This window comes from Balaenoptera musculus, chromosome 20 (genome assembly GCF_009873245.2).
Source record: "Balaenoptera musculus isolate JJ_BM4_2016_0621 chromosome 20, mBalMus1.pri.v3, whole genome shotgun sequence".
NCBI classification, from domain to species: Eukaryota; Metazoa; Chordata; class Mammalia; order Artiodactyla; family Balaenopteridae; genus Balaenoptera; species Balaenoptera musculus.
Genome location: NC_045804.1, coordinates 11,808,333 through 11,834,185, shown reverse-complemented (window position 1 = coordinate 11,834,185; position 25,853 = coordinate 11,808,333). Strand labels below are relative to the sequence as shown.

At 55.5% G+C, this 25,853-nt stretch overlaps 1 protein-coding gene across 6 annotated transcripts in view; it reads left to right on the top strand.

Moving 5' to 3' along the window:
* Positions 1-25,090, top strand: part of SLC38A10 (solute carrier family 38 member 10) — a 42,530-nt gene extending 17,440 nt beyond the window's left edge. The window contains exons 9-17 of one of the 6 annotated variants that reach the window (XM_036836015.1): positions 227-338; positions 1,205-1,311; positions 11,364-11,520; positions 17,876-18,043; positions 18,241-18,693; positions 19,261-19,392; positions 20,583-20,606; positions 22,502-22,672; positions 22,957-25,090. In XM_036836015.1, coding sequence (XP_036691910.1) covers positions 227-338; positions 1,205-1,311; positions 11,364-11,520; positions 17,876-18,043; positions 18,241-18,693; positions 19,261-19,392; positions 20,583-20,606; positions 22,502-22,672; positions 22,957-23,996 — 2,364 coding nt within the window. In that variant the 3' untranslated portion in view covers positions 23,997-25,090. Of the gene's footprint in view, positions 1-226; positions 339-1,204; positions 1,312-11,363; positions 11,536-17,875; positions 18,044-18,240; positions 18,694-19,260; positions 19,393-20,582; positions 20,607-22,501; positions 22,673-22,956 lie in introns of all 6 variants that reach the window. The other 5 variants (XM_036836014.1, XM_036836013.1, XM_036836017.1 and 2 more) reach the window with 5 other exon arrangements.
* The last annotated feature ends 763 nt before the right edge of the window (positions 25,091-25,853 follow it).

Below are 25,853 nucleotides of genomic sequence, written 5' to 3'. Positions count from 1 at the left end.
TTTACCACCGTAGCTGCTGTGAGGAGCAGCCTAGACCTTCCTGGGGTCCGTGGTTCTGGTTGCAGGTTCATGTTCAGGCACATCTGCCTGTGCCCAGAGTGCTCGCCTGCCACCTCCCGGGCAGACCTACCTGGGGTGTTGGTAGAGCCCTTTAAGGACTTGCTTACAGCAGAGTGGAGAGGAAATTGGTCATTTCAGAACCTTGTTTTTATTTTCTTTCATGTAGCAAAAAGATGGGACCTTTGCCGCCGGAGGCTACATGCCACCCCTGCGGTTTAAAGCCCTCACCCTCTCGGTTGTGTTTGGAACCATGGTCGGTGGAATCATGATCCCAAATGGTAAGTGGGGCTGCTCCAGCGGCTGGCCTCCTGCTGGCCTATTCTGCCCCGCGCCCCCTTCCTGCTGTTGTGCGCCCCTGCCTCCAGTCTCGGTGTTCAGCCAAGATGCTCAGAGTCTCACCACTGTCCTCTCTGGTCAAAAAAAAGTCTAGAGACTCTTGGGCGCTTTTTTCTTTGGCTCCCTAAGAAAGGCTTGGGAGAAAATGCTGCAGCTTGATGTGACCACAAACACGTGGGTGGAAGCTGCGATGCGGGGTCCAGGCCTGATGTGTGAAGTTAGTGGTTATAAAGCAGCTCCTTACTGCTGACTCCTGATTTTGTTGACACGTCACCGAGGGAAAAGGGAAGGGCCCTGGGCAAGATTTCTGTTGTCAGACGTCCTGCTCCAGCACAGACAAAGCTCATTGTCCTCAGACATCGAGTGGGCCCCGCATGCCCTCCAGGTAGCGACCCCCAGGCCCCACACTCCAGGCTCCCAGCTTCCCCACGCAACCAAGGCAGGCCCTGCTCGGTCACTTGCTGGGCAGCAGGTGGGGTGACGTAAGATGATCCGGCCCAGAAGCCCCCGCTGGCCGCCCCGGACGCTCCACGAGGAGCCGTAACAGCGTTGTGGACCCAGCACGGGGCGGGCAGTGCTGTTAGCCTCACCTCACTGGCGAGGAAGCTGAGGTACAGAGAGGAGGGGACTTGCCTGAGGCTCCTGGTCCGATGCTGTCAGATTGGACACCCTAAGGGTCCTTGCGGGCACAGAAGGCTGTGCCCCGCTCCTTGCTGCTGTCCGGCGGCACGCGTAGATGCGCCTTAGTGGCGAGGCTCCTCACCCTGCTCGCTGGAAGCTCACCCCTCCCTGTCACTCTTGTTCCCAGTGGAGACAATCCTGGGCCTCACGGGCGCCACGATGGGAAGCCTCATCTGCTTCATCTGCCCGGCGCTGATCTACAAGAAGATCCACAAGAACTCCCTCTCTTCCCAGGTGCGTGCTGCGCAGCGCTCTCAGCCCCACTCAGGGCGGGTCTGGGTCGGGGAGAGCAGGAGGCGGTGTTCTCTGAAGTTCCCGTGAACTCGTTGTGTTACTTAGCACAAAAGGATCATGGTCCTGTAGGTCTGAGAAACGTGGGGTTAAGCCAAGGTGAGCAGCCTTGCACCGCAGGGCCGCCGAGCCGAGCTGCTGACCACGCTTATCTGAGCATTGAGTGCTGAACCGCTTTCCCCGCCTGTCTGTACGGTGACCGGATTATCTGTGTGTGCCACACGCTCACGTCCCCGTCTCCATCCCCTCCTGGGGACACCCGCACTGTCTCGCTGGGGACTGTCTTGTTGGTGTCACTTCTCCAGTCTTTCACTGTTACAGACAATGCCATGGTGACTATCTGTGCCCACGAGCGTTTCTGCATATTTGAGAAAGTACCTATAGGAAGCTCTCTGGGCCCCGGGATCCCTGTGTCAGGAGTGGGAGCTTTCCCCCAAGGGCCCGTGTGCAGGTCAGCGCTCTTGCTTAGCAGCCAAGCTCTGCTTCTCCCCTCCGTCAGCCCGAGGGCGGTGGCAAGTCTCGGCTGCCCTGGAGTGAAGGTGAGCATTTCTCTTTCCATGAACTGTCCGTGCTTTTTGCTCACCTTTAATGGAGTTGTTCAGCTTTTTCTTATCGGTTGATTTTGGTAAATTTTTTAGGAGCATAGTATACATATGGCAAAACACATAATTCTCATGTACAGCTAGATACATGTCGGCTAAGTGCCACACCTGGAACCACCTCCAGGCCAGATACAGAACATTCCAGCACTCGAAGCTTCCCTGGGGCGCCCCACAGTCTTTCCTCCACTAAGGTTACTGCCTGTCTGTCTTCTAACATTTTGGAATAATTTTGCCTGCCTTTCAAGTTAGTACAAATGGAGTCTCACAGGAAGTGTCAGCGTGTGTCTAGCCTCCTTACTCAGCATCACGCCTGAGTTCCCCCGCGTTACTGCCGGGGTGGCCAGGGGTGGTTTGCCGTCTTCCCTGCCATGTGATTCTCCACTGTAGGAATCTACAGTCACCCAGAGCAGAGTGTCCTGGACGGGCTGCTCTGCACGTCTCTCCTAGTGCAGCGTGTGTGCACTTTTGTTGGTTATTCACCTAGGTGCGGAATTGTTGGGTCCTGAGGTTATGTCTGTCCAATTTTAGTAGATTTTGCCAGACTTTTTCCAGCTTTCCAAAGTGGTCCTCAGGCACCATATTGGAATTTTAGTTGCTTTAACATCTACCATCCCTTTTTCAGATTCTAGCCCTTCCGATGGACGTGTAGCAGTACCTCATTTGGGTTTTAATTTGCAATTTCCAGGTGACTGTTGAGCACCTTTTCATACTCTTGTTAGCCGTGTGGGTGTCTTCTTTGTGAATGCCTTTCAAGTCTTGACCATTTTTTAACTATTGGGTTGTTTTTTTCTTATTGATTTGTAGAGGTTTGTAAAAGATTCTAGATAAAAGACTTTTTTCAGAAGTATATATTACAAATGTTTTGTCTCACTCTTGGCTGCCTTTTCACTTTCTTAACGACACCTTCTGATCAACAGATGTTCGTAATTTCAGTGTAGTTCAGTTTTTTGAGTTTTTCTTTTGCTGTGTGCTTTTTATGTACTACTTAGGAAATTTTTGCTTATCCCCAGGTCCTGAAGACAGTCTACTCTGTCATACTGTAGAAGCCTTGTATTTTCTCTTTCACATTTAGATCTACTTCCCATCTGGAACGCTTGGTGTGTGGCAGGGGTCAGGGGTCGTGTTCTGTGTGACTCTCTAGTTGAGCAGCAACCCCTTGCCCCAGCGTTGCTGCGGCACCATTGTCATCAGTCACCTGTGTACGTGTGAGGCTGGGAACTCCCATTCACTGGTCTGTCGGTCTCTCCCACACTAGCGCTACCCTGTGTTGGTTGCTGAGACTTTGTAGGGAGTTTTGATGCTGGCTACTTTAAAGATGGCCTTTCCTATTGTTGGCTCTTTGCATTTCCAACTCAATTTTATTTTTTTTAATTTTTAAAAATTTTTGACCGCACCATGCATCACGTGGGATATTAGTTCCCCGACCAGGGATGGAACCCGTGCCCTCTGCAGTGGAAGCGCGGAGTCTTAACCGCCGGACCGCCAGGGACGTCCCCGAACTCGGTTTTAGAAGTGGCTTCTCAGCTGTTGGCATTTGACTGGGATTGCATCAAGCTATAGATTGAAGATTTGACATCATCATTCACTTTGCAACTTTTCCTAATTTCCATCCTTATTTCTTCTTTCACCACTGGCTTCTTTATCTCTTTATTTATTTTTAATGCTAATAATACAAAATTTTAACTTTTTCTCTAACAGCAAAGTCACAAACAGAAAAAACACTGTAACGAGTTGTGAGAGAGACCACAGAAGAAAGGGAAAACATTTTAGTACTTTTAATGGTACTGTTTACCTGATTTTTGGATAAAAGGCCACACATCTTCATTTTGCACTGGGTCCTACATATTAGGTTATATTAGCTCTGCTCTTGACTGCTCTGCTTCTCCTGAGGCAGATCTCAAACCTTTCCTTATCGGAACCCCCTTCTGTCTACAGCCCTTTGGGACTCCAGCTGATTGTCACCAGTAGCTTCTTTAGATTTCCAAACTTTGGGGGATTTTCCAGGACTCTCTTTTACTGATTTCGAGCACAATCCCAATGTGATTTGAGAACACAAGCTGAAGAACTTCAGTCCTTTGACATTTGTTGGGGCCCAGCAGATGGTCTATTCTGATGGCTGTTTAGCTGGCTGTAGAGTCTGCAGTTGTTGGATGCAGTATGCTTCCAACGTGTGGTTAAGTTGAGTTTAGTAACTGTGATTTTTAGATTTTACATATTCTTGCTGATTTTTTAATCTTCTTGTGTATCAGTTATGAAAAAGGTATGACAGTTCCCACTTTAATTATAGGTTTATTTGTCTTGTTATATCAATTTTTGCTTTTTGTTTTGAAGCTATGTTATTAGGAGTGTACAGTTTTAAAATGACTATATCTTATTAAACTGACCCTTTTTGTTGTGAAACGTTCCTTTTTATCTTTGGAAATGCTTCTCTCCTTAAAGGCAGCCCTGTCTGATACAGTGTAGCTAATCCAGCTTTATTTGGGGTTTATATTTGCACAATATTGTTTTTATTATCCTTTCTCTTTTGATCTCTCTATGCCTTTATATTTAAGGTATGTCTCGGGTAAGAGCATTTAGTTGGCTTTTGTTTTGTTTTGTTTTGATCCATCCTGATAATAGGAGTATTTAAGACTATTTACAGTTAATAAAATTACTGATTTGGGGGGATTAAAGCTTCCGTCTTACTCTTTGTTTTTTATTTGTCCCATCTGTTCTTTTTTCTGTTTCTTTTTTGCTTGCTGCCTTTTGGATAAATCAAGCATTTTAAGTATTTATTCTCTGTTCTTCTATTAGCTGTTGTACATTTCTGTTCTACTAGTGGTTATACAAGGCAGTTTAGTATGAATCCTTGGCTTATTAGAGTTGACCATAAGTTAGTTTTTTTTAACTGCTTCCCAGATGAGGTAACTATCCAATGATATTTTAACTCCATTTACCTTCCTCTAGCCTTCGGTGCTATTGTTTTTATGTATTTTAATTTTACATATATTTTAAACACCACAAGACATCATTATTATTGTTCAAATAGTTTGTTTATATTGATCCTTTGCACCCTCTTGGTTTTCTGGGGCCTGGTCCTGTCCCCTGACATGCTTGGTACTTTGTGTAGGTGTATGTGAGAAATTGTGGAGGCTCTGGATGATGTTGTCCTCTGTCCAGCAGACAGAGGATGGGCAGAAGGCCTGTGTCCACTTGAGGCCAATCTGTTTCAGGTTTGCCCTCACTCCTAGAGTGTAGCCCTTCCTGAGTCTCAACGCAGTCACCCGCAGATTACTAAATTCTCTGCTTAGCTTTCATCCTCTTGGCAACTGCTCTCTGCACGACTCTGCCCAGCTGGTGGCTGGCACGTGCCTCAGGGGAGAACTGAACACAGAACGTGGGTGCGTTCTTGGAGGGTTCCTCTTCTCCAGGATCGTAGCACCTCCGGTTCTGGCTGCTGGGGAGCCCTCACTTCTAATGCCTGGGGCCCAGCCTATGTGTCTGCAGCCTCCAGGGCTGCTCAGCACTGCTGACTGGGAAAAGCCTGGCCTGGTGGCCCCTCGGTGCTTACCTGTTCTCTGGAGTCTCTCGCCCCTCAAGTCTTAGCTGCTGAGGTTGTTCACCAGTCTTCAATTGGGGATTTTGGTGAGTTTTAGGAACTCCTTATAATATGAGGAAATTGGCCCATTGCCTGCCAAATTGCAAATGTTTTTCCCAGTTTGTGAAGTACCAGTGTTTTAGTCTATCGGACTCTTTGTAGGAGAGAAAAAAGTCATTGTTAAAATGACCCTGCCACTCCAGTATTATTTTAAGGAATTCTTCCCTCAGTTCTTTTAGTAATTCCATGATTTCATTTTTCCATTTAAATCTTTGACCCATCGGTATTCTATTTTGGTGTAAGAAACAAAGTAGGTATCCTCAGTTTTTCTAGATGGCTTTCTAGTTGTCAGAACACTGTTCGTCCATCAGTGATATGAAATGTTACTGCTCCTGTATATTAAGTTCTTGTATGTATTTGGGCTCATTTGGGACTTGTATTTTAATTTCCTGGATGTCCCATCCAGTGATGTGGCCGTCCACGCTGTTTTAATTACCCGGCCTTGTGATGGTGCTCCCTTGTTGTGTGGCTCTGAAAACGTTTTAATTCTAATCTCTTTTCTTTCATTAATGACGTTTCTGGATGTTCTTGCTTGCTTACTTTTTCTTTTTTTTTTTTTTTTTTGGCTGCACCGTGTGGCTTGCGGGATCTTAGTTCCCTGACCAGGGATTGAACCCAGGTCACGGCAGTGAAAGCCCGGAATCCTAACCACTAGGCCACCAGGGAACTCCCTGTTTACTTTCTATATGAATGTTCCAGTCAGCTGATCTGACTCTTAACAAAAATAAATCCACCTTTTTGGTTTTGGTCTAATTGGAATTCGTTGAAACTGTAGATAAATTTGGAAAGAATCATTCCCTTGATACTCTGGCTAATCTGCAGAGTGTATTTGTGAGCCTCCCAGTGTGATAATGGGGCGTGGTGTTCAGTCGTCACAGCTGCACTCAGCCCCCCTTCCCCGTCTCCGTCTGCTGGACCAGCATCCCTCTGCTACGTGTGCCTGTGATACTGGGACCTCTCCTTCCTCTGGCTTTTCTGACTGTTTGTATGTAGGGAGGCTATAGATTCTCATATATTAACTTTTTTTACCCTCTGACCTTACAGCATCTCTTGTTAATTTCACCTCCCCCTTTCCAGTTGTTTCTCTCTCATCTGTGTCATCCTGCACCTCTCGCCGTGGCGCTGGGGCGGGGCGGGGGGGCAGCTAGTCGTCTTCCCAACTCAGCTGGGACAGCTTCCAGTGTTGAACTGTTGAGCGTAATGCTGGTTTTGGCTTCATGTACAGAAATGAACATGCGCATTCAAACGCCCCCACGTGTCTGTAGACGTGAACACACGTAGAATCGCGTTAAAGAGACGTCTATCTGTGCCTGTGTTACTATGGATTTTTAAAACTGGAAAGCATATTGAATTATATTAACTACTTTCTGACCACGTGCAGAGAAGATGGAAAAGTTTCTCCTTTGGACTTAGTGTCTTGGTGACCTACATTGCAGATCAGTCCTAGAATCAACCATCTGACTGTGGCATACCGTTTGTATGCCCTGCTGTTTTATTTCCGAACACGGAGTTTTCATGTTTTGAGGAAAATGAGCCTTGCAAGGAGCATGCTCAGAAATGTGGCTGGAGTCTGGTGTGCAGACCTAGGGCCTGGAGGGTATCCGCTTGGGGTGTGTCCCTCCTGTCCTGGGAGCCCCAGCTGCTGCTCCGTAGGATGGCACAGACCTGGCGTCAGCCCGAGTCTACTTGCCCCAGATGCCTGAGCGCTGCTGGCACAGAGGTGCTTGTTCCTGGCCCCGGACCTCGGGAAGAGCCAGGGAAGGTGGGGGGCACGGGTGATGGGCCCATCACAGCTGTGCTGGAGAAAGGCATGAAAGAGTATTCTGAGAAACGTCCTCAGAAGAATAAGCAGGGACCGCGAAAACACAGTTGGCCCTTAGCAAATCGAAAAGAAACCTTATCTGTCATCACTAGTTCATCCTTTATCTTGAAAATTCGAGAACTCAGAGGGTCTCTCCAGTGGGGCTGAGGCGGAAGGGGTGGGTTTCACCGTCCGGAGTTGACACTGCGGCCGGGAGCCAGCAGGGGGAGCAGGGCCACCTGGGACTCACGGGAGGCAGCGGAGCCCTGAGTCGGAGCGGCACCAGCCTCCGTAGCTGTCCTCGTGCCGAGCACTGGGGAGCATCCGCAGGGAGGGCCAGAAGGCGCCGCTGTGCTCCTGAAACAGGGACACAAACGCGCACCAGGACCTGTTGGACCTCACCCAGAGTGTGACGCCCTGGCCTCAGGGCTAGGATGCCTGCCATGTGCTGATCACACTGCCCTGAAGACCCAAATTGGGGTGCATGGGGCGGGCTCCGGAGCCCCTGCCTCGAGGTGTGGGCTTTGTTTGAACATGTACATCTTCAGTCTCACGTGTGAGCAGTGAAAGGGGACACCTTCTTCCCGGCCAGGGCTTGTCTCTGGTTCTGAGTTGGGGACTCTAGCAGATTGGGAGCCTTGGGGTGTCGCATTGCACATGGCCCCCAGGCCAAGCCCCTGGTTTTGCCTTATGTACCTGGGCTGAGACGTCAGGATGTGTTTGCGTTTCTCCTGGCGGCTCTGCAACTGGTTAAGAAGAAGTCAGGGCTGCGTGATCAGACGTCTGGTGCACCCGGCTCGCTCACCAACCTTGTCCCGTTTCAAAGCAGCTCTGGACTTGCAGGAAGTTGTACCTCGAAGATGGGTTCTGCAGGCACAGGTGCCCTCCTGTCCCCGTCTTGAGGCCATGGCAGCCCTGTACCCCAGCTGGCTCCCCCGTGTTCCCGATCATTCCATCACTGCTGGCTGGTGCGGTACAGACCTCAGCTGCGGCCCCTTCTTCTGGGAGTAGCGTCTCTTCCTTGTCAGGACTTGGGGGGAACTGATGACCGTCCCTGTTCACACACGTGTGGCATCAGCCTCCCAAACTTCACGGCAGAGTGGCAACCTGCGAGCTCTGGCCTCTTGTGACCCTGGGGCCTCATGGACGCCTCAGGCCTTTGGTGGGGTGGTGGTGGGGGTCTGTGGTCGGGGCGTACTTGTCATGGCTGCCCCAGGGAGTTGGCCACACCAGTGCCCTTTCCAAAGTCTGGCCCACCTGGAGCTCCTGACACTGCCCTGGGGGCCGTGTTCCCACCCTGGCTCTGGCTGACTCTTGCCTCCCGACACATGCCTGCATGCAGACTGTGATCTGGTCACTGCATCAGCATCACCCGTGGACCTAGATTCCCTTGGTGTGAGGCATGGCCCTCCCGCGTCCTCACTGACGCCAGCCTGGCGTTAATCCTCTGCTCCCCTCAAGCTGGGGCAGCTTTGGCTTCCCTGCCTGGGGGTTTTTGCGGACCTGTGGCATTTCTTCAAAGGAAAGGGTGAGAGTGGAGAGCTGGGACTGTGACCAGTTACAGAGGCTCTGGCAGGGCCAGCAGGCGGCTCATGCTCAGGTGGTGGTCAGCTGGCAAGTACCCCACAAAGCCCAGGGCGGCTTGAGAGCCAGGTGTGTCGGGATGAGGGGGGCGTCTCGGCGAAGGGTGGGGTGGAGACTGCCGCCGGGTGGGGGAGCGTGGGTGGGGTACCTTCTTGGACAGGGTGGAGCCAGGGAACACACTTTGCTAGTGGGGTCGTGGGATGTCTGGGCCGGGGGCAGTGGCAGGTGCGTGTGTGGCACCAGGCGGAGCTTCCTGGCTCCGTGCAGGCTCTTCTTCGTAAATTGAATTTAAGTTGACGCTTTCTTGTTCTTTTTTGGGAAGCTTGCTGTCTCCCAGCATTGATGGAGTTAACGTTTTTTATTTTGTGCGCGATTTGTTTCTTTAAGGCCAGAAAGCCAAGGGTTGAAATAAATCATTCAAAGCCACGGATGAAATGTTGCCTTTGGCTTGTCCGTCTCCCGTGGAATGTTCAGTGATGTCCCCGTTAAAAAAACCCAACAAAAAACAACGAAGCAGATGTCTTCATCTCTGTGTCAAGACCATTTTAGGGGCTGTCCAAATCAGGGCCTGGAGGGGAATGGGGTTCTGCTGGTGAAGCCCAGGCTCATTGGGATCCCACCTGGCGCTGTCCTGGGGGCCCTTCTGGAGCTGTCATCCCCCGCTCTGGCCAGCCACGCAGGCAGAACCACTTTGGCCGTTCGAGTATTTCAGGGCTCTCACTCGGTCTTGTCCTCATCCTGTCAGTGCTACGGGGTCCAAGTCAGGACGTGAAGTTCTTTTTGTTGTTTCTCTGGAGAAATACGAGATGCAAGGGATTTAAAGTTTCTTTTTTTAAAAAAATATTTTAAAACTACTTTGGTCGCCTCTGGATACCATTGCTCTTTGAATCTTCCCTTCATGGTGAGTGGGTATAACATGCTACTCTTTGAGCACACAGCTGAAGCTGGGAATCCACACATTTTTAAGAAAATAACTTGGGGTGGGGGGCGAGAGTCAGGAGGTCTTGACACCAGGCTGCGTACAGTCTTCTGATGCTGCTCAGACCCCAGGGGCTCAAATCCAGCAATATCCCCATGCGCACCTGCCTAAGGCCGGAGGGTGGTCAGTGCCAGCGGGGCCTCTCGAGTCCATGGTACTGACCGGGCCTCCCTGAACCATGGCTGACCCCAGAGCACGGCCAGCGTTTTGCTTCCATGAGCCCGGAACCAGCTCAGTGTTTCCAGAGTGGCAGCGGTTGAAACAGACTTTCTCCCCAAGGTTCTCCTCATTGGTTGGCACCCACCTTCAGGAGCACAGGTCCTTTCTTCCTGTGGAAAATCTTTCTTCTCTAATTGTGTTGGGCCTGGGAAAGTCTCAGTGGTTCTTTTGAACAGATACATTTCAAAGAGTCAATGTGCCTTTCGGAAAAGGTTTGAGTTCTGACTCTGAGAGCACGTGGAGGTGGGTGGTGGGGTCCCCTGGCTCTTCAGGCAGGCCGCCTCGTGCTCCTCTCTGCGGCACCAGGGGTTACGGCTCCTTGGGCAGAGCTGCATGGGCCGGGCCTGGCTGGGAAGGGCAGAACGAGCAGCATCCACTGCTGTGGCAGCAGAAGTAACACGGAGAGCGTCGGCCCGACGTGTACAGGAGCTGCAGGGGAGACGGAGTCACACAGCGTCGGGTTCGTGTACTGAGTCACTGAGGGCAGCACTTATGACCAGCCTGGGGGCCATCACAGGAGGGACCGGGTGGGGACGAGGCCCCTCGGCGAGCAGTAGTGCCTCCAGCTCAGCTCGCTGGGCAGCACCGATGGGCACCGATAGCCAGAGGGGGCGAGGAGCCACCTCCTTCCCAGCCGTCTCCCTGTCTGTGCCCTGTAGCTGCAGGTGTGTCTAGCTTTCTGGGTGATGTTGGGGATAGGTCATTTGTAGCCGGGCACCCAGTGGTCTGGGCCCTCTACTGGGTGAGCGGGTGGGACAAGCAAGGGCCCCCTTCAGGTTAGGCAGATGCCCCAAGATTCTTGCTCTCCTGACCAAAACCATCAAGGGACCCAATCTCTGAAGCATTAGGCGTGGGGAAGCGTGGCCGCCGGGCTCTCCAGGATGCCTGGCCAGTGGGCTTGTGTCTCTCCAGCCAGCAGGCCGCTCCGTGTCATACCTGCTGCCCCTGCTGTCTTCAGGCTCCCTCACGACACCCCCGCCACCCCACCGGCCCCATCACCAGTGTGGCTTCTGCAGATGTGGCCCATGATTCGGTCACACTGATCAGTTAGTGACCATCATCTAGTGGTCAGTGTGGTTGGGGCCTCTGTGGGCTGTGCCCCACCCCCTAGGAAGGGCAGGGGCGCAGGGACTGCATGACCCCTTTAGCTCCTGGGGTCTTTGTCTCGTCCAGGTGGTGCTCTGGGTCGGCCTGGGCATCCTGGTGGTCAGCACACACACCACCCTGTCCGTGAGCCAGGAGGCCCCTGTGGACTTGGCAGAGGAAGCCCCAGGCAGCAGACTTGGAGAGGCTGAGGGCGCGATGAAGGCAGAGGCAGCCCAGCTCCCAGGTACGCGCCTCCCAGGTACGCGGCTCTCAGGTATGCACACAGGCTTGCAGCCTTCTTGGGGGCACCCCAGCAGCGTCATCTTGGGGTCACGGGGACCCAGGTGGCACTTTCCAGGCTGTCTCACCTGCCCAGTTGCCTCCGTCCTGTTTGGGTGATGGAGGGGGTGGGGGGCCTCCAGGGGGCTGGTGGGTGCGGCCACCTGCGTGCAGGGGACAGACAGATGGCAGGCAGCAGGGCCGAGATCTGAACACCCCCATTGAGAGCGCTAACAGGTGAGTAAACTTGGGGGTGTCGCTCACGTTTGCTTGTTTTGTTTTGAGGATGTAAATTTTAAGCCAGGTTTTCCTGGACAAAGTCAGTGATGCCCCTCAGCTTTGTTTCCTGTTTCACTTTATGTATTACTTGTTGACCTGCCCGTTGATAGAGGGATGAGCCACACTCCCTCATAAGCTGCAGGCCTGCCTTGGAAGGCCCCCCAATGCAGTGGCCCCATCGCCCATATGTGGCAGGGCCCATGGGGTGCAGGGTGGTTTCCAAGCGTGGCTTTCTGGGGTACAGCAGGAGCTCCATTGCGTCTGGGATGTTTGGGAGAGAAGAGGTGTCTTGGAGCCTGTGGCCTTCCCAGGCCTAGATGGGAGGGGTGCGGGGAGGGCTCCCTCCATCTGGCCTCCCGCCTTCTAGGAGCTCCAAGCGGCTTCAGGTTCGGGTGCTGGTGGGTGGTGCTGTCTATGATAACGTTCATTCCAGGGGCTTCTGCCCTGACAATGGCTGGGTTTTGTGTATTCATACTAATGGTGTGTGCATGTCTGCTTACCTCCCCTGCAAAGAAACCCCTGGCTTGGATTGAGATTCCCCAGGCTGCCTGCCTGGCATTCCCCTCTGGGGGAGCAGTGCTGGTTGCTGGTGGATTCCAGGTCCCTTTGAGTGGTGATGGCTAAGAAGCCCAGGGGAGCCCTGGTCTCCTCAGCTACTGTGATTGACAAAAGGAAAGGTCCCAAGGGCTGTCCAGGGAGGCAAGCGTGCTGGGTGCTTGCAGGGCTGGGCTACCCGCAGTCGGAGGTACGGGGCTCTTGGATGTGTTGACGTCTCTGTTCCGGCCTTACCTCCCTGTGCTCAGAAAGCCCCTGCAGTGCCAGCACCCCACACCAACTTCCTGCAGAACAGTCTATCCTGGGGCTCTTTTGGGGGAGCCCTGAGCCCGGAGTAGCTGGGCATGCTCTCCTCTGCCTTCCTGGGATGGCGAGGGCCGGCTAGAAGACTCTCCCTTTGTGGGTCCCCTGCAGAGAGGACCCCTGGGAATAGCGGGGCTCATCAGAGAAGTTAATCAGAGTGGTCAGAAGCTGCCTGGGGGACTTGCCTGGTGGTCCAGTGGTTAAGACTCCTCGCTCCCAATGCAGGGGACCCGGGTTCGATCCCTGGTCAGGGAACTAGATCCCACATGCTGCAACTAAAAGATCCTGCATGCCACAACTAAAGATCCCACATGCCACAACTAAAAGATCCCTTATGCCGCAATGAAGATCCTGCGTGTGGCAACAAAGATCCCGCGTGCCACAACTAAGAACTGGAGCAGCCAAATAAATAAATAAATATTTAAAAATAAAGAAGAGGGCTTCCCTGGTGGCGCAGTGTTTAAGAATCCGCCTGCCAATGCAGGGGACATGGGCTTGTGCCCTGGTCCGGGAAGATCCCACATGCTGCAGAGCAACTAAGCCCGTGCGCCACAACTACTGAGCCTGCGCTCTAGAGCCTGCAAGCCACAACTACTGAGCCCGTGTGCCACAACTACTGAAGCCCGCATGCCTAGAGCCTGTGCTTCGCATCAAGAGAAGCCACCGCAATGAGAAGTCCGCGCACCACAGCAAAGAGTAGCCCCTGCTTGCCGCAACTAGAGAGAGCCCACATGCAGCAACGAAGACCCAACGCCGCCAAAAATAAATAAATTTATAAAAAATAAAAATAAAGAAGAAGCCGCTTGGGCATCCCACAGCAAGTTGCATGGATTCAGTAATTTGGATGGGAAAAAAGGCTCCTTGAAGAGGGAGATAGGTGTTGCTCCTCCACCCCTGTTGGCAGCCCCACTGGGTCCCTCACCCCTGGGTGTCCTGGCCCTGTGTGCTTTAAGGACACCCCTAGCAGAACTAGACTCGTACACCGGTTTCGCATCTCAGCTGGCTGTGGGCCCGCCCAGTAGGGCTTCTCGGCATCAGTTGACGTAGTCGGCACCGGGCTGCCTGTCCCCACGGCGCTGTGCAGCCTGCAGCCCACGGCCTGCACAAGCAGCTGCATCCTGTCGTGGAGGCGGGCCCCCGGCTCACCTGGAGCTGCCGCGACCACATCTGGTTTCCATTTCTTCCACGAGTCTGTAACAAACACATGGCCCCTCTTGGAACCACATGCCGTTTGTTTAACTCAGTCTCCGTGTTTCTTGCCCCTGGCCTCCCCGTCATTGATGGGTTGCCTCGCTGAAGCAGAGCTGGGCCCGTGGGGCCTTGGCCACGTGCCCTGCAGACGTCTGCCCATCAGCGTGTGAGGTGGGTTTACTGGCCTCTTTGATGTCGAAGAGGCCAAAATGGTACGAACTTTCCTTAGAGCCCGAGCTGGCCTTGGGACTGGGGGAGTCCTGCCCTCCGGGGGACATGCGGGACTGGCCACCCCTGGCCTGGCACTCTTGGCAAGTGCAGAGCCCAGGACGCGCCTGGTGTGGACGGAAGAGGTGGCCGAGCCCTTTAGGAAAGGCTACGAGGCTGCTCACCTGAGGCCGACGGCCTGCTCGAGGGTCTGGCAGGTGGGTTCAGAGTTGGTGATACTCTCAGCTCCTCCTTTGAATGTGGCCTTGTCCCCTTTCTTCCTCTCCCTCCCAGCCTGCAGCTTCTCTTGGTGTTGGGGGCCGCCTTGGCCACACCCATTATACAGCTCATCCCTTTCCCCATCAGGGACACGGCCCGGCTTCTGCTGGGTGGGAAAGAAGAGGAAGGGCCAGGACGGGGCCTGTGGGCAGCAATCCGTTCGTGTGGGGACACAGGTGACCTGAGCGGGAGCTTGCCCCCCACAAGCTCCTACCTAATTGTTCTTCCGAAGATGCGTCCCTTGTGCTGCTGCGCCAGCTGCCGGTGCACGCAGACAGGAAAGCGTCCGAACTCCTGCGACAGATGCCGGCATGCCCACGGGGAGGCCCGGCTCCACGCCTGCCTTCTCTCCTTGGTCCCCGGCAGCTCTCCCTGTGCCCTACAGAGAAGGGGCTGTTAACACCGCTGTGCCGAGCGACTTCAGTTTTTCTGCCCGTTTGTCAGGACACGGCTGTGAGCTCATTTCACCCATGCTAAGATAACCACACCAGCCGCGGCTGAATCCAGAAGGACTCCTTGGGGGCAGGAGGGGTGCTGCCTCCCATGTCCAGCCCCGAGTGACCGGCCCACGCCCCCTCCACCTGCTGCCCGTGGGCAGACGTGCCTGTCTGCAGGAGAGCTGTGACGGTGAGCCAGATGGGGCCACCAGGCCACCTGGCTAGGACTTTGGGTCTAGGGGCCCATTGGGATTCCTGCACATTCAAAAGAGTGTCATAGTCAGCGTTTCTCTTGCTGCCTGTGGAGAAGAGTGGGGGGTAACAAGTAAAACCTTCTCAGGGCAGCAGCGAGGCGGGCACTTCGAAGGTTGTCAGGAAAGTTACTCAAAAGCAGCATCTGGCCTTTTAAAGGAACGTTGGTGGCTGCTCCTGCTCTCTGCACGGCCCTGGGGTCCCGTGCGTCTCCTGAACTTGGGGTTCCCCTCCAGTCAACAGGGACTCCATCTATGGGACTCAGGTGTGATTTTGAAAGTCACTTTATTTTTGTGCTTGGCAGTCAGAGAGGACTGCTTCCATCTTTACTGATCACAAGATACAGAAAGAGACACCCCTGGACTCAGGATGGGGTCCTGCAGGAGAGAGTCGACAAAGAGGAGCCCCCAGCCCAGACCCTGTCTTCCAAGGTGGAACCAGCCTTGAACGCAGATTCTTGTTGCCGTGGACAGGCCTACTCAGGATGTCGCACCTGCAACCTGACACACATGCCCAGATTTTAGAACTGCAGGTGTCTATGGCCTTTGGTCCTCTGTCTCCCTAAGCCAGTTACAGAATCACCTGGCGCCCGCACTGGACACGGGAAGGAGAGTCTGATGGGTGACCGTCCATCGGCCCGTCTGTCTTGGGAGCTCCTGGCCAGAAGCACCGTCAGGAGGGTCTGAGTGTGGGATGAGGCCGTGCAGGTCGGGATGCTCCACCGCCCGGCAGAATGAGGCAGGCATGGCATATGTCTGCGTGGTTTCCACTTTGGGGAGCGGAGGCCATGACCTTGAGAACGAGAGGAGGCCCTTCCAGGCCGAGGCGCCCTCTGCTGGCCACTCCCCGCTGACCCACTGCCGCCTCAGGGAGGAGAAACGGTCCAGGGTCGGCCGGCAGCCTTCGTCCTTCCCTGGGGTGATGACCAATGACCGCACGGGCAATTTCCTGTCTGCGCCACTGCGCGGGCGCCTCATTCCAGAGCCTAGCCGCAGGGCAGGCGGAGTGTGGGCTGTTTTTCAGTTGCTAATTAGGAAGTTCTGTGTTAGTTTTACTGTGGCCCAGAGGCATTGCTGGCAAACTGTCCTCATGAGGAGCTCCGTTCCTTTTAGGAAACGCTGTGTCCATTGCCGAGGACAGCTGCGAAGTGTCGGAAGTCCGGCCGCTGCAGGCAGGGTGGCCGCTGTGCGCCCTGTGCCCCTTGCACACCTGCGTCTCCAGGTCGTTCCTTTGCCTGACGACCAACGGATTTTTGTTCCCTGCTGAGAACATGACTTGTTCCTATGACATAATGGAGATGTTTTCTGTTTTGTTGTGTTCTTCCTTCCCGGCCCCCTTTCTTCACTTTGTGATCCGCTGGATAGACACCTCTTGATTTTGAGCACAGGGCTCTCTGCAGGCTGGGGATGGGGGTGTTAACTGTGGTGTGGCGAAGACGCCCCATGCTTATTAGAATCAGCTGCTTGATTGAACTGTGGAGTCCCGAGTCTGGCTCCTGCCCCGCACGATCCCCCCTCGTTTGGACACTAAACCTCAGCTGCTGAAGGTGCCCCCGGCCAGCATGGCAGGTCAGCCTGGTCCCTGCTCCTCCTTTGGGGGAGGGAGCAGGCCCACCTGAACAGGACTGTCGTGAATCCCCCCAGAGGCCCTTTCGGGATTCCGCCTCCCCTTTTGCAGGCAGCTTGTGCCCTGAAGGGGGAAAGCAGTTGCTTCAGGCCTCTGGGATGAAATGATTCTTTTTTTTTTTTTTTTAATTTAATTTAATTTAATTTTTGGCTGCTTTGGGTCTTCGTTGCCGCGTGCGGGCTTTCTCTAGCTGCCGTGAGCGGGGACCACTCTTGCTGCGGTGCGCGGGCTTCTCATTGCAGTGGCTTCTCGTTGCGGAGCACAGGTTCTAGGTGCTCAGGCTTCAGTAATTGTGGCTCGTGGATTCTAGAGCGCAGGCTCAGTAGTTGTGGCGCACGAGCTTAGTTGCTTCGCAGCCTGTGGGATCTTCCCGGACCAGGGCTCAAACCCGTGTCCCCTGCATTGGCACACGGATTCTTAACCACTGCTCCACCAGGGAAGCCCCGAAATGATTCTTTTTAAACGTGTTTTTTCCCCAGATAGATTTTTAGTTTCTGCCACGTTTGCCTAACAGGTAGAAGGTGGTTTTGTTAATGGAGGGAGTTTCCTGATAGACTCCATTTTGGCCCAGTTCAGCGGGCCATCCTCGTGCACCTCTCCCCGAGGGCCCGCGGTGACTGTGCAGGTGAGCTGTTGGACCTGCTGGAGGATGAGATGGCTTGTGGGATGCAGGCATGTGTGGGAGGCAAGAGGGTCCAGCTTTGTGGGCTACACCTCTTTCTCACCTTCCTTTTGATAGGAATTTTCACTTCTGCCGCAAGAAGTTGACAGAATTGCAAATCAACCTCCCTCAGGCATTTTCCTTAAGCATCCCTCGTCCTCCCCTTCCCCCTTGGCCTACAGCAAGGGGTTGGTTGGGCTTGGGCAGGATGGCTGTCCCCAGGCCTCAAACGGTGGGTTCGTGCTGCCACCTGGTGGTGATGGCCAGGCTTATGAGGGATGTCGCTCTTCTGCACCCAGTTAGGTGTAAATTGCATTTTGACATATTTTTGTTATGAACACACATGAAAAATGACAGTTTTCTATACTACTTAGCTGCTAATGATTGAACAGGAAAAAAAATAACTGCTTAGGCTCTGCCATTCGACTGGGAAATGTGATTACAATCCAGGGAAAACTGCCCAGTTGCCGTGCTGATTGGCGGTGTGGCCATGTGGAAACACCGCTCAATTATCTGTGCCGTGCTTACAGGCCAGAATCCAATTGTGGACGTGGCCGAGGACAGCCGAGATAAGCCGAAGCTGCCAAATGAGAAAGATGAGATGGAGCAGGCCCAGATTAAGGGCCCCGTGAATGTGCCCCCAAGGGAAGACGCCAAGGAGAAGCAGGAGGAGGCACAGCTGGATCGCCCTGGTCAAGGTGCTGTGACGGCCCGGGCGGGGGGTTGGGGGGTGGTGTCCACGGGGGAGGGACCTCAGCTGGACATCAGTCACGTGGTTGGTCGGGAACGAGCTCAGTTCACAGGCCTGGAGAGGGAAGGCCACCCTGGGAGGGAAGGCCAGGCCACCCCCCACCCCACCCCCGCCTACTCCCCCACCTCGGCCGTCTCCTTCCAGGAGTTGCAGTACCTCTGGGCGAGGCCCACCGCCATGAACCCCCAGTCCCTCACGACAAGGTGGTGGTGGACGAAGGTCAAGACCCAGAAGGACTGGAGAAGGAGCATCCGTCCAAACGTGTGGATGAAAGGGCTCTGGGGGGCAAGGGTCAGATGGTGCCACCACTGCTGGATTCAGAACGAGAGAGACCCAGACAGGACCAGGCTTTGGAGGCAGTGGGTGGTCTTCCTAAAGATCCCCAGAAGGTTCCAGAAGAAAATGGTCAGCCAGCCATTGAGCCCCTGAAGGAGGACCTGGGGCTGGGCGACAGGGGTGCGCATCCAGGGCCCCAGGCAGTGCTCCCTGAGGGGCAGGACGTCCTGGTGGCAGGTGCAGGGGCCAGAGCAGACGGTGCCCTGCTGCCCGGCCATGCCGTGGGGGCCATGGGCAAGCTGGTGGAGAAGAACGAGCACGGTGGGTGTGGGCTCCTTCCATGTGGGGCCTGGGAGAGGCTGCGGAGGGGGCAGGAGAAGCTGACCATCCTCACTTCTGTCCCACTGCCTTCCTTTCTTTTCTCGCAAGATTGGCATGTGCGTGTAGCAGCCCTTCTGCAGCTGTCGGGGGCTTGGCAGCTATTCTGATCAATCTGTCACACACTTGTTTGCCAGACCCATAAACATCAGGTGCTGAGCTAGTACTGTGTGTCCGGGCACACACGGGGTGCCTGGGCACACACACGGGGGTGCGGCACAGGCCTGACGGGTGGGTGGTGCGTTGTTAACTGCCGTCTCAGAGCTGCTGAGGATGGTCCCTGCATGTTAATTGGCGAAGGTAGTTAACACTGGCTCCCTGCCGCCAGCCTATGACATGTTAAATATTTTTTATTACCTCTTTGGTACTCATCAGGTTGAGTATACACTGCCACAGGGGAAGGAGGGGCAACGTGGAGGGTGATTTTAGGAAACATCTGCCTCCTCTTGTCCCTTCTCTACGTTCTTCTGAGTCTTCTGCCAGCCTCCTGAGTTTTTGCCGTGTGTGCAGGTGGGAAGGCTCCCCTCTCGGAGGAGAAGCCAGGCCCGGGGGCAGTGCCGCAAGCAGAGCCTCGAGAGCAGAGGACCTTGGAGGGACAGGGCGGGGACCACGCCGGGGACCACGCGGGCAGCAAGCTGGAGGGTAAGGCCTTCGCTTTCTCTCTGCATCCTCCGGGGGCCTGGAGACACCTGCCCCTTCCTTCCAGAAGCGGAGTGATGTAGGGAAGGAGCCACAGGTGCCCATCGTCTTGGGGGCCTTTGCAGGGCCCCAGCCTCTGCACTTGCCAGTTTCCTGCTGAGGAAAGATCTTAAATAGCTCCCCTGCCCACTAACAACCTTTTCTGCTCCTTTCTCACCTTCCTAGGAACGTTTTCTATCTCCTTTTCTCCCCCTTTTTAAAAAAAATTCTCACTGTCACGTGACTTTCTGTTACCATTTGGATCTCATTTCAAAATAGATATGTTAATATTTCCAACAAGTCGGCCCGGTGTGGGGGCATTAGTGAGGGTGGGAGGGCTGGTGACTCACTGCTGTCTTAGCTCCCCCCAACCCTGTGGCAGCGGCTCCCACCCCTTCGTCTTAGCTGGGGCAGGGGTGGGGGAGAGGGGGGGACATTTGTGTCCACCTGCAGTGAAGACCCAGCACCTGTCCCAAAGCGAAAGCTCATCTTATCTTTTCTCTCCAGTGAACAAAACTTGCTCTGCATCCTCCTCCATACCTTCGTGCCCATTTTGGGGTGCTCCCAGCTCTTGGCTTTTGACTACCCTCCTCGTGGGCCCACCTGGATGGGCACTGCCCCTGCACTAGAGGTGGTGGCGGCTGTCCCAGCGAATGATCACCCATCCTGGTTTCTTTGGTCCCCGCCCAATCTGAGTCACCGCGGTGTCACCATATTTTGTAGCAGTGTCCACAGAACGGCCCCTGGGTGTTTCATTCTGTGCTCTGGGAGTCTTGGTCTGTGCGTGGGGATGGCGGTACAGCAGACTTGGGTGGGTTCATGGGATGCTCGTGCCTTGCTGCCCCATGAGCTGCTTCCCAGCGGATCCTGCAGCCTCGGGATAGCTGGCCCAGAGTACTGCGCAGGGATGCGAGCTGAGCCTCTGCACACCAAGGCTAGGAAGGCAGAGCCAAGGGTCCTGGGGTTTCCTGCAGCTCGGGAGCTGTGGGAATTCCGCATGTTACTTTGTCTTTGGTTTCAGTCTGTTTACTGGTCCTGGTCCTTATAATCTGTTACCTAAGCCTGTTTGATTCTTTGACTTTTTCGTTTCTGAAAAGAACTTTCATGGTTTCCTATTCTGCCTTTCTCCAAACGCCTCTCAATGGGACGCACAGCTGAAATCAGAAAGATGGTGGCAGGTAGGAGTCGGGAGGAGCTTCACAGTGAATGCATCTGGGGGGGGTTTAGAGACGCGGGAGCAGATGGTGTGGGCCCCGCATCCAGTAGCGCCTCACATGGGGCGCATGAGGCAGAGACCGGGAGCCACACACGGTCTGCCCCCCACCCCGGCTCAGCCACAGCCCCTCAGGTGGGGTCCCCCTGATGCCCCAGCCCACTCCCTTCTTGTACAGACACCCTGGTCCCTCTTAGCCCTACTGGGGCTCCACTGTCACCAGAGGACAGCCAGGTGCAGCCTGTGAGCGCCTGGGCTCCCCCAGAGACGGGGCGGGGCCTGTGTGTGACTTCCACCATGTGCATGGCCTGGTATTAACGTGCTCTGCGTGTATGTTAATATCTGTGCAGCTCTCATCCCATCCACGAGCCTGGTCCCCGTAGTCCTGGTGGGCCGGGCAGGAACCCAGAGCCACATGCAGGGCTCTGGCTGGGGGCTCAGTTTGTCACCTCCACTCTGCTTCACGTCTGTCCCATGTTGCTTCTGGCTGGACATGGTGCACTTCCCCCTCCTCCAGCCTCAGTCCAGGGCTGGTCCTCTGAGGAGCCAGTGAGGCAGGGGGCCTGCTCCTCAGGAACCCCCCCTGGGGACAGGTGGTATTGGCAGCACGTGGGACCATTAGGTGGTCATGAGCCACGGGCACCCAGGGTGACAGCATGGCCACGGCCAAGGGAGCTGGTCTAGAACCCTGTGGGATGGCATTGTGCACATCCCTTGTCTAAAGGGGGTGTGCGGAGCCACGAGCCAATCCACAGAACATGGGCTTTCTCAGGCAGGCATCTTGGTCACCTTAGGGTGTCTGGATGTGTGCCTGGTGGGGAGCAGGGGGCTGGAGCGCCTGGGCTGGCCAAGGGACCTGTCCTCCCTGTGGTCGGCCTCAGCATGTTCTTCATGGGCCTGCCCGCCTGCACGTCCTGGCACCGGCCTCTGCAGGGGAGAAGCCATGGCAGTCCCTGACAGAAGGCCAACCCCACCCTATTCTGGCGGGTCACAGGTTGCCACTGGGGAGGACAAGCCAAAGCACATCTGCGTGTGCCCGGCACTCGGGGCCCTCGCTGGGGTGTTAGCTCTCACCACTCACAAAATGTTCTTCTTTCTTTGGATTTGAGCTTTTACATCTGACAACCTGTACAGTTACATCATCTTTCAAAGCTTCCTGTTTAAAGACATACGTGTTGTAAAAGTTACTTAAACCCAGATTGCTGGCTGTAAAGAACTGACCCAGCGCTGAGGTGTTTGTAGTGCAGTGTGAGCTCTCCGCACCCAAGGTGTCCAGCCTCAGGGCCTCCTCTTGGTCCACAGTCTGTGCGGGGCCCTCCTACACACACCTGCTGCACCCGGCCTGCCCCTAGCTCACCTGGCGCTCCTCCCGTGCCAGCTGCAGCCAGCTTCCTGGGGGAGGTGGGGCCAGTGGGAAAACTGTCACAGCCCCCATCTCACTGAGGTCCCAGCTCTGTCTCTGCTGAAGAGGAAGATGGTTCTGTTTGTTTTTAAAATTTTCACCTTGGAGGAAATTTTCTTAAAGCACTGATGTTCTTTTTTAGAGTAGTTCATAGTTTAGGTCACCCAGCCCAGATCACCATCATTGTGGTTATGGCGCGTGACCTCTCCCTTGGCTCTCATAACCGCTGAGCCGCTGTGGGAGTGAAGCAGTAGGAAGGGTGTCTGGTCGCTGGAGAGAGGCGATGGCTGTGCCCCAGGGTGGCCTGGGCGCCAGCTTAGCCGGGTGGAGAGGAACGCCCGGGGGTGGAGGGGCCCACAGGCCACCTTGGCATTGCTGCATGCATCATGTCACCCTCGGCCCAGCAGAGCGCCTTTGCAGCCTTCAGGCTCTGACTGCGTGTGTTTTCCAAACTCCAGAAGCTGGCCGGGCGGAGATGCTGGACCATGCCGTTCTGTTGCAAGTGATTAAGGAACAGCAGGTGCAGCAGAAGCGCCTCCTGGACCAGCAGGAGAAGCTGCTTGCAGTGATCGAAGAGCAGCATAAGGAGATCCACCAGCAGAGGCAGGATGGCCAGGACGGCGAGGACGGCAAGTCCAGGGGAGGCGGCAGGGGGAGGGGGCTGGGCCTGCAGGGCAGGGGACAGTTGCTGCGTCTGCTCGGGGAAGAGGGGTTGTCACTTAATGCACCAACACCAGAGTGTCTGGGGGTCCCTGCGCAGTTGGGTCTGTGGCTCCATGCCTAGAGTCCTGCTGGGCAAATTTAAGCCATGTTTCTTATTCCTTGATTGCTGGCAAGCTGGGTTCTTTTAGTCCCTGCATTGGTAGCTTCTGCTCATTTCTGTGGCTAAACCGGTGACTGACTTCATTTGCAGCGGACGTGCAGCCTGAGCTGGGGGTGGCCGGGCCCAGAGGTAAGGAGCAGGAGGCCCACGCCGTGGGGATGGCAGAGCGTCCCCCACAACAGCCTTTGGGAGCTGTGCCCGGTGCTCCTGGGCGTCCCCCCGCTCCTCCCCAGGGGCACAGCCAACACTCTGTGGAGAAGCCCGAGGGGGCCTTGGGTAGAGCCCCGGCTGCGCCCCCTGGCGGCGCTGACCTGCAGCCCCGGGCAGCCCAGGCTGAGCCGAGGGAAGGCCGGCAGGGCACTGTGCCCGAGGCCGTGGACGCTGGCGTGCAGGAGCGGGTCCCTGTGCTGGACCCCGCCAGGGCACCCGGGATCCCAGAGCAGCACGGCGCTGGAGACATCCCCCGGCAGAGTCGGAATGTTTTTGGTGGAGGCTCCCACGAAAGGAAGAAGTCTGGAAAGGAGGAGGCAGCCACTGGCGCAGACGCTCAGGAGGCACATGTGCTGGGGGCGGGGGCAGCAGTTGGGGCCCCTCAGGTAAAGTCCCAGCAAGCAAGCCAAGACCGGGCACCCGGAGGCCTGTCCAGCAGGTCGGGGGGAGCAGCCCCTCGGGCCCAAGCCGTGTTACATCAGCCGGAACAACGGGCTGTCTCTGCCGGAGGGCAGGGCGGGCAGCAGGGTGGTCATGAGGAGGCGAGGAAGGAGCACGTGCCCGCTCCCAGGGAGGACGCCGCCATCCAAGAGCCCGAGCAGAGGCCGGACCCTGAGCTCGGGCCCAAACCAGCCATGCTGGGGGATCAGAAGCCAGACAACGCCAAACCCAACCGGGACCTGAAAGTCCAGGCCGGCTCTGACCTTCGGAGGAGACGGCGGGACGTGGCTCCTCGTGCAGATGTGGGGCCAGCCCCAAAGGACGGGGTCATCATCAGCTTCAACCCCCTGCCTGACGTGCAGGTCAATGACCTCCGCAGTGCCCTGGAGACCCAGCTGCACCAGGCCGCGGGGGGCGCCCTGCGAGTGGTCCCAGGCCGACAGATCAAACAGCTGCCCGGGGCCCTGGAGGAGCCCTGAGCCCCATTAAGGCCACAGTGCTCCCTGTCAGCCGGTGAACCTGGACCACGGTGGGCACGAAGTCCTGGAAGTCAGGCCCAGGGTGGAGTCTGACAGCTCTCCAGCTGCACCCTGCTTCCAAACCGGCTTTGCCGTCCCTCTCTCCTCTTACACTTCCCGGTGACTCAGCTCCCTGAGGCCACTGGGAGAAAAGGTGGCCTCAAGGAGAAATAGCCACTCGCTGAGACCCAGGAAACGTGACCCGCCACCGGCCACACGGGTATTGTTACCCTGAACCTTCTTTATTGATGTTCTCTGTGAGTGTCGTACAAAACCTGAGGAAATGCTTCTGCCTTTACCCTTCTTCACAGCAAATGCTGCTTCAAGTCTCAGAGGCTGGGCAGGCCTGTGAGTCCAACTGCTTCTGCCCTGGAGCTCTGCTCTGCATACTCTGGTCTCCCAATCGAGTGGTTGTGAGATTTAAAAAGTAACAACACACCACTGACATCTGGTTAGTGCGGTTGGTGCGGAGGTGAATCACCCAGAGGACCCCATACCACAGACATAAGCCATGACCGTCAAACCCCACAGTGACATGTGCTCGGAGCCTCAGCTGGGTGCCAGACCTGCAGGTGTGGGGGTGGGAGTACACAGCCGGCGGAGGCTGCTTCTCACTTCTTCCGGGGCAGCTTCTCCCGAGTCTGCACCCCTGGCACCTGCTCATCTGTTGGGAGGGTTGTGGTGTTTCGTGCTGTACTTTGTTCTCAAGGGGCAGAAAGGCCGATGGTCACCCCCGACCCCTGAGGCTGGTCAGCAGGTGACCCGGAAAGTATGCCAGGCTGTCCCACTGCAAGCCCGGGGCCTTCACCTGCTTTGTGCTGTGTGTGCCTCGCTCCCCTCTGGGGGTAGGGGCAGCTCCAGACCCTGCCCCCGAGGGGTCCATGGGTGGGCCGCTTGCTGACCACTGGCCAGGGGTGCCCAGGGCATGTGGCAGCTCCAGCCTCGGCCCCAGGTCACTCTCTTCCCCTGCACCTTTTGAAATGGTTTTTATTGTTTACTGTAATTTCTGTGTCATCTTGAAGACTAGAAATGAGTAATAAAAGGAGTGGAATCTTCTGGAGGCCAAGCTGATTCCCCATGAACCCCGGGCACTGCTCACATAGAAGGAAGCTCTGTGAAAGGGGGCCGGGTCTCAGTGCTTCCCACCCTCCATTCTTAACTAAAAGCAATTCCAAACAAACTGTGCTCAGTGGAAGTTTCCCTCAGGTTGGAACTCCATTTGTTAAGATCTTGTAGTGGGACTTTGTTTCCAGTCCTCTTTACCTGAATGTCTTACCTTGACCCAGTGTTCGTGTCCTCTGGAGGTCACACCACCCTCCTGCTCCTTCTGCCAAGATAACTTCTTCCTTAGAGCAGGGCGGCCCGAGCCCAGGGTGAGAGCAGCAGTGCAGGGCCTCTGCTGCCGCCTGCCATCCCCACACACCCTGACACTCAGGGTCCTCTGTCCCAGTTAATGCTTGTTCTCTCCTCCTGGCTTTCAGCTCCACTTCCCTCCCCAGTCGGCAGCCCCTTGGGAAAGGAACCCGAATCTTCCCCAGAATCTGGGCAGACCTCTGGGTGGGGTCACCATTACCAGTAATGCAGGGAGCTAGGAAGGGCCCTGGGACAGTGCTTTGCTTTCTGACCACAGACCACTCCTCCATCTGGGTCCCATGGCTGGCAGGTATGGCCAGGGGTCCCAGCCAGAGCAGCACACTGGGCCACCAGTGGGCGACCTTCTGTGCTGGCAGCTACACTTGGCAGACACGGGGCCATGCTGGCCTGGGTGACTGGGACAGCACCCTATCCACACTCCTGTTCGAGAGCAGGGCCACTGAG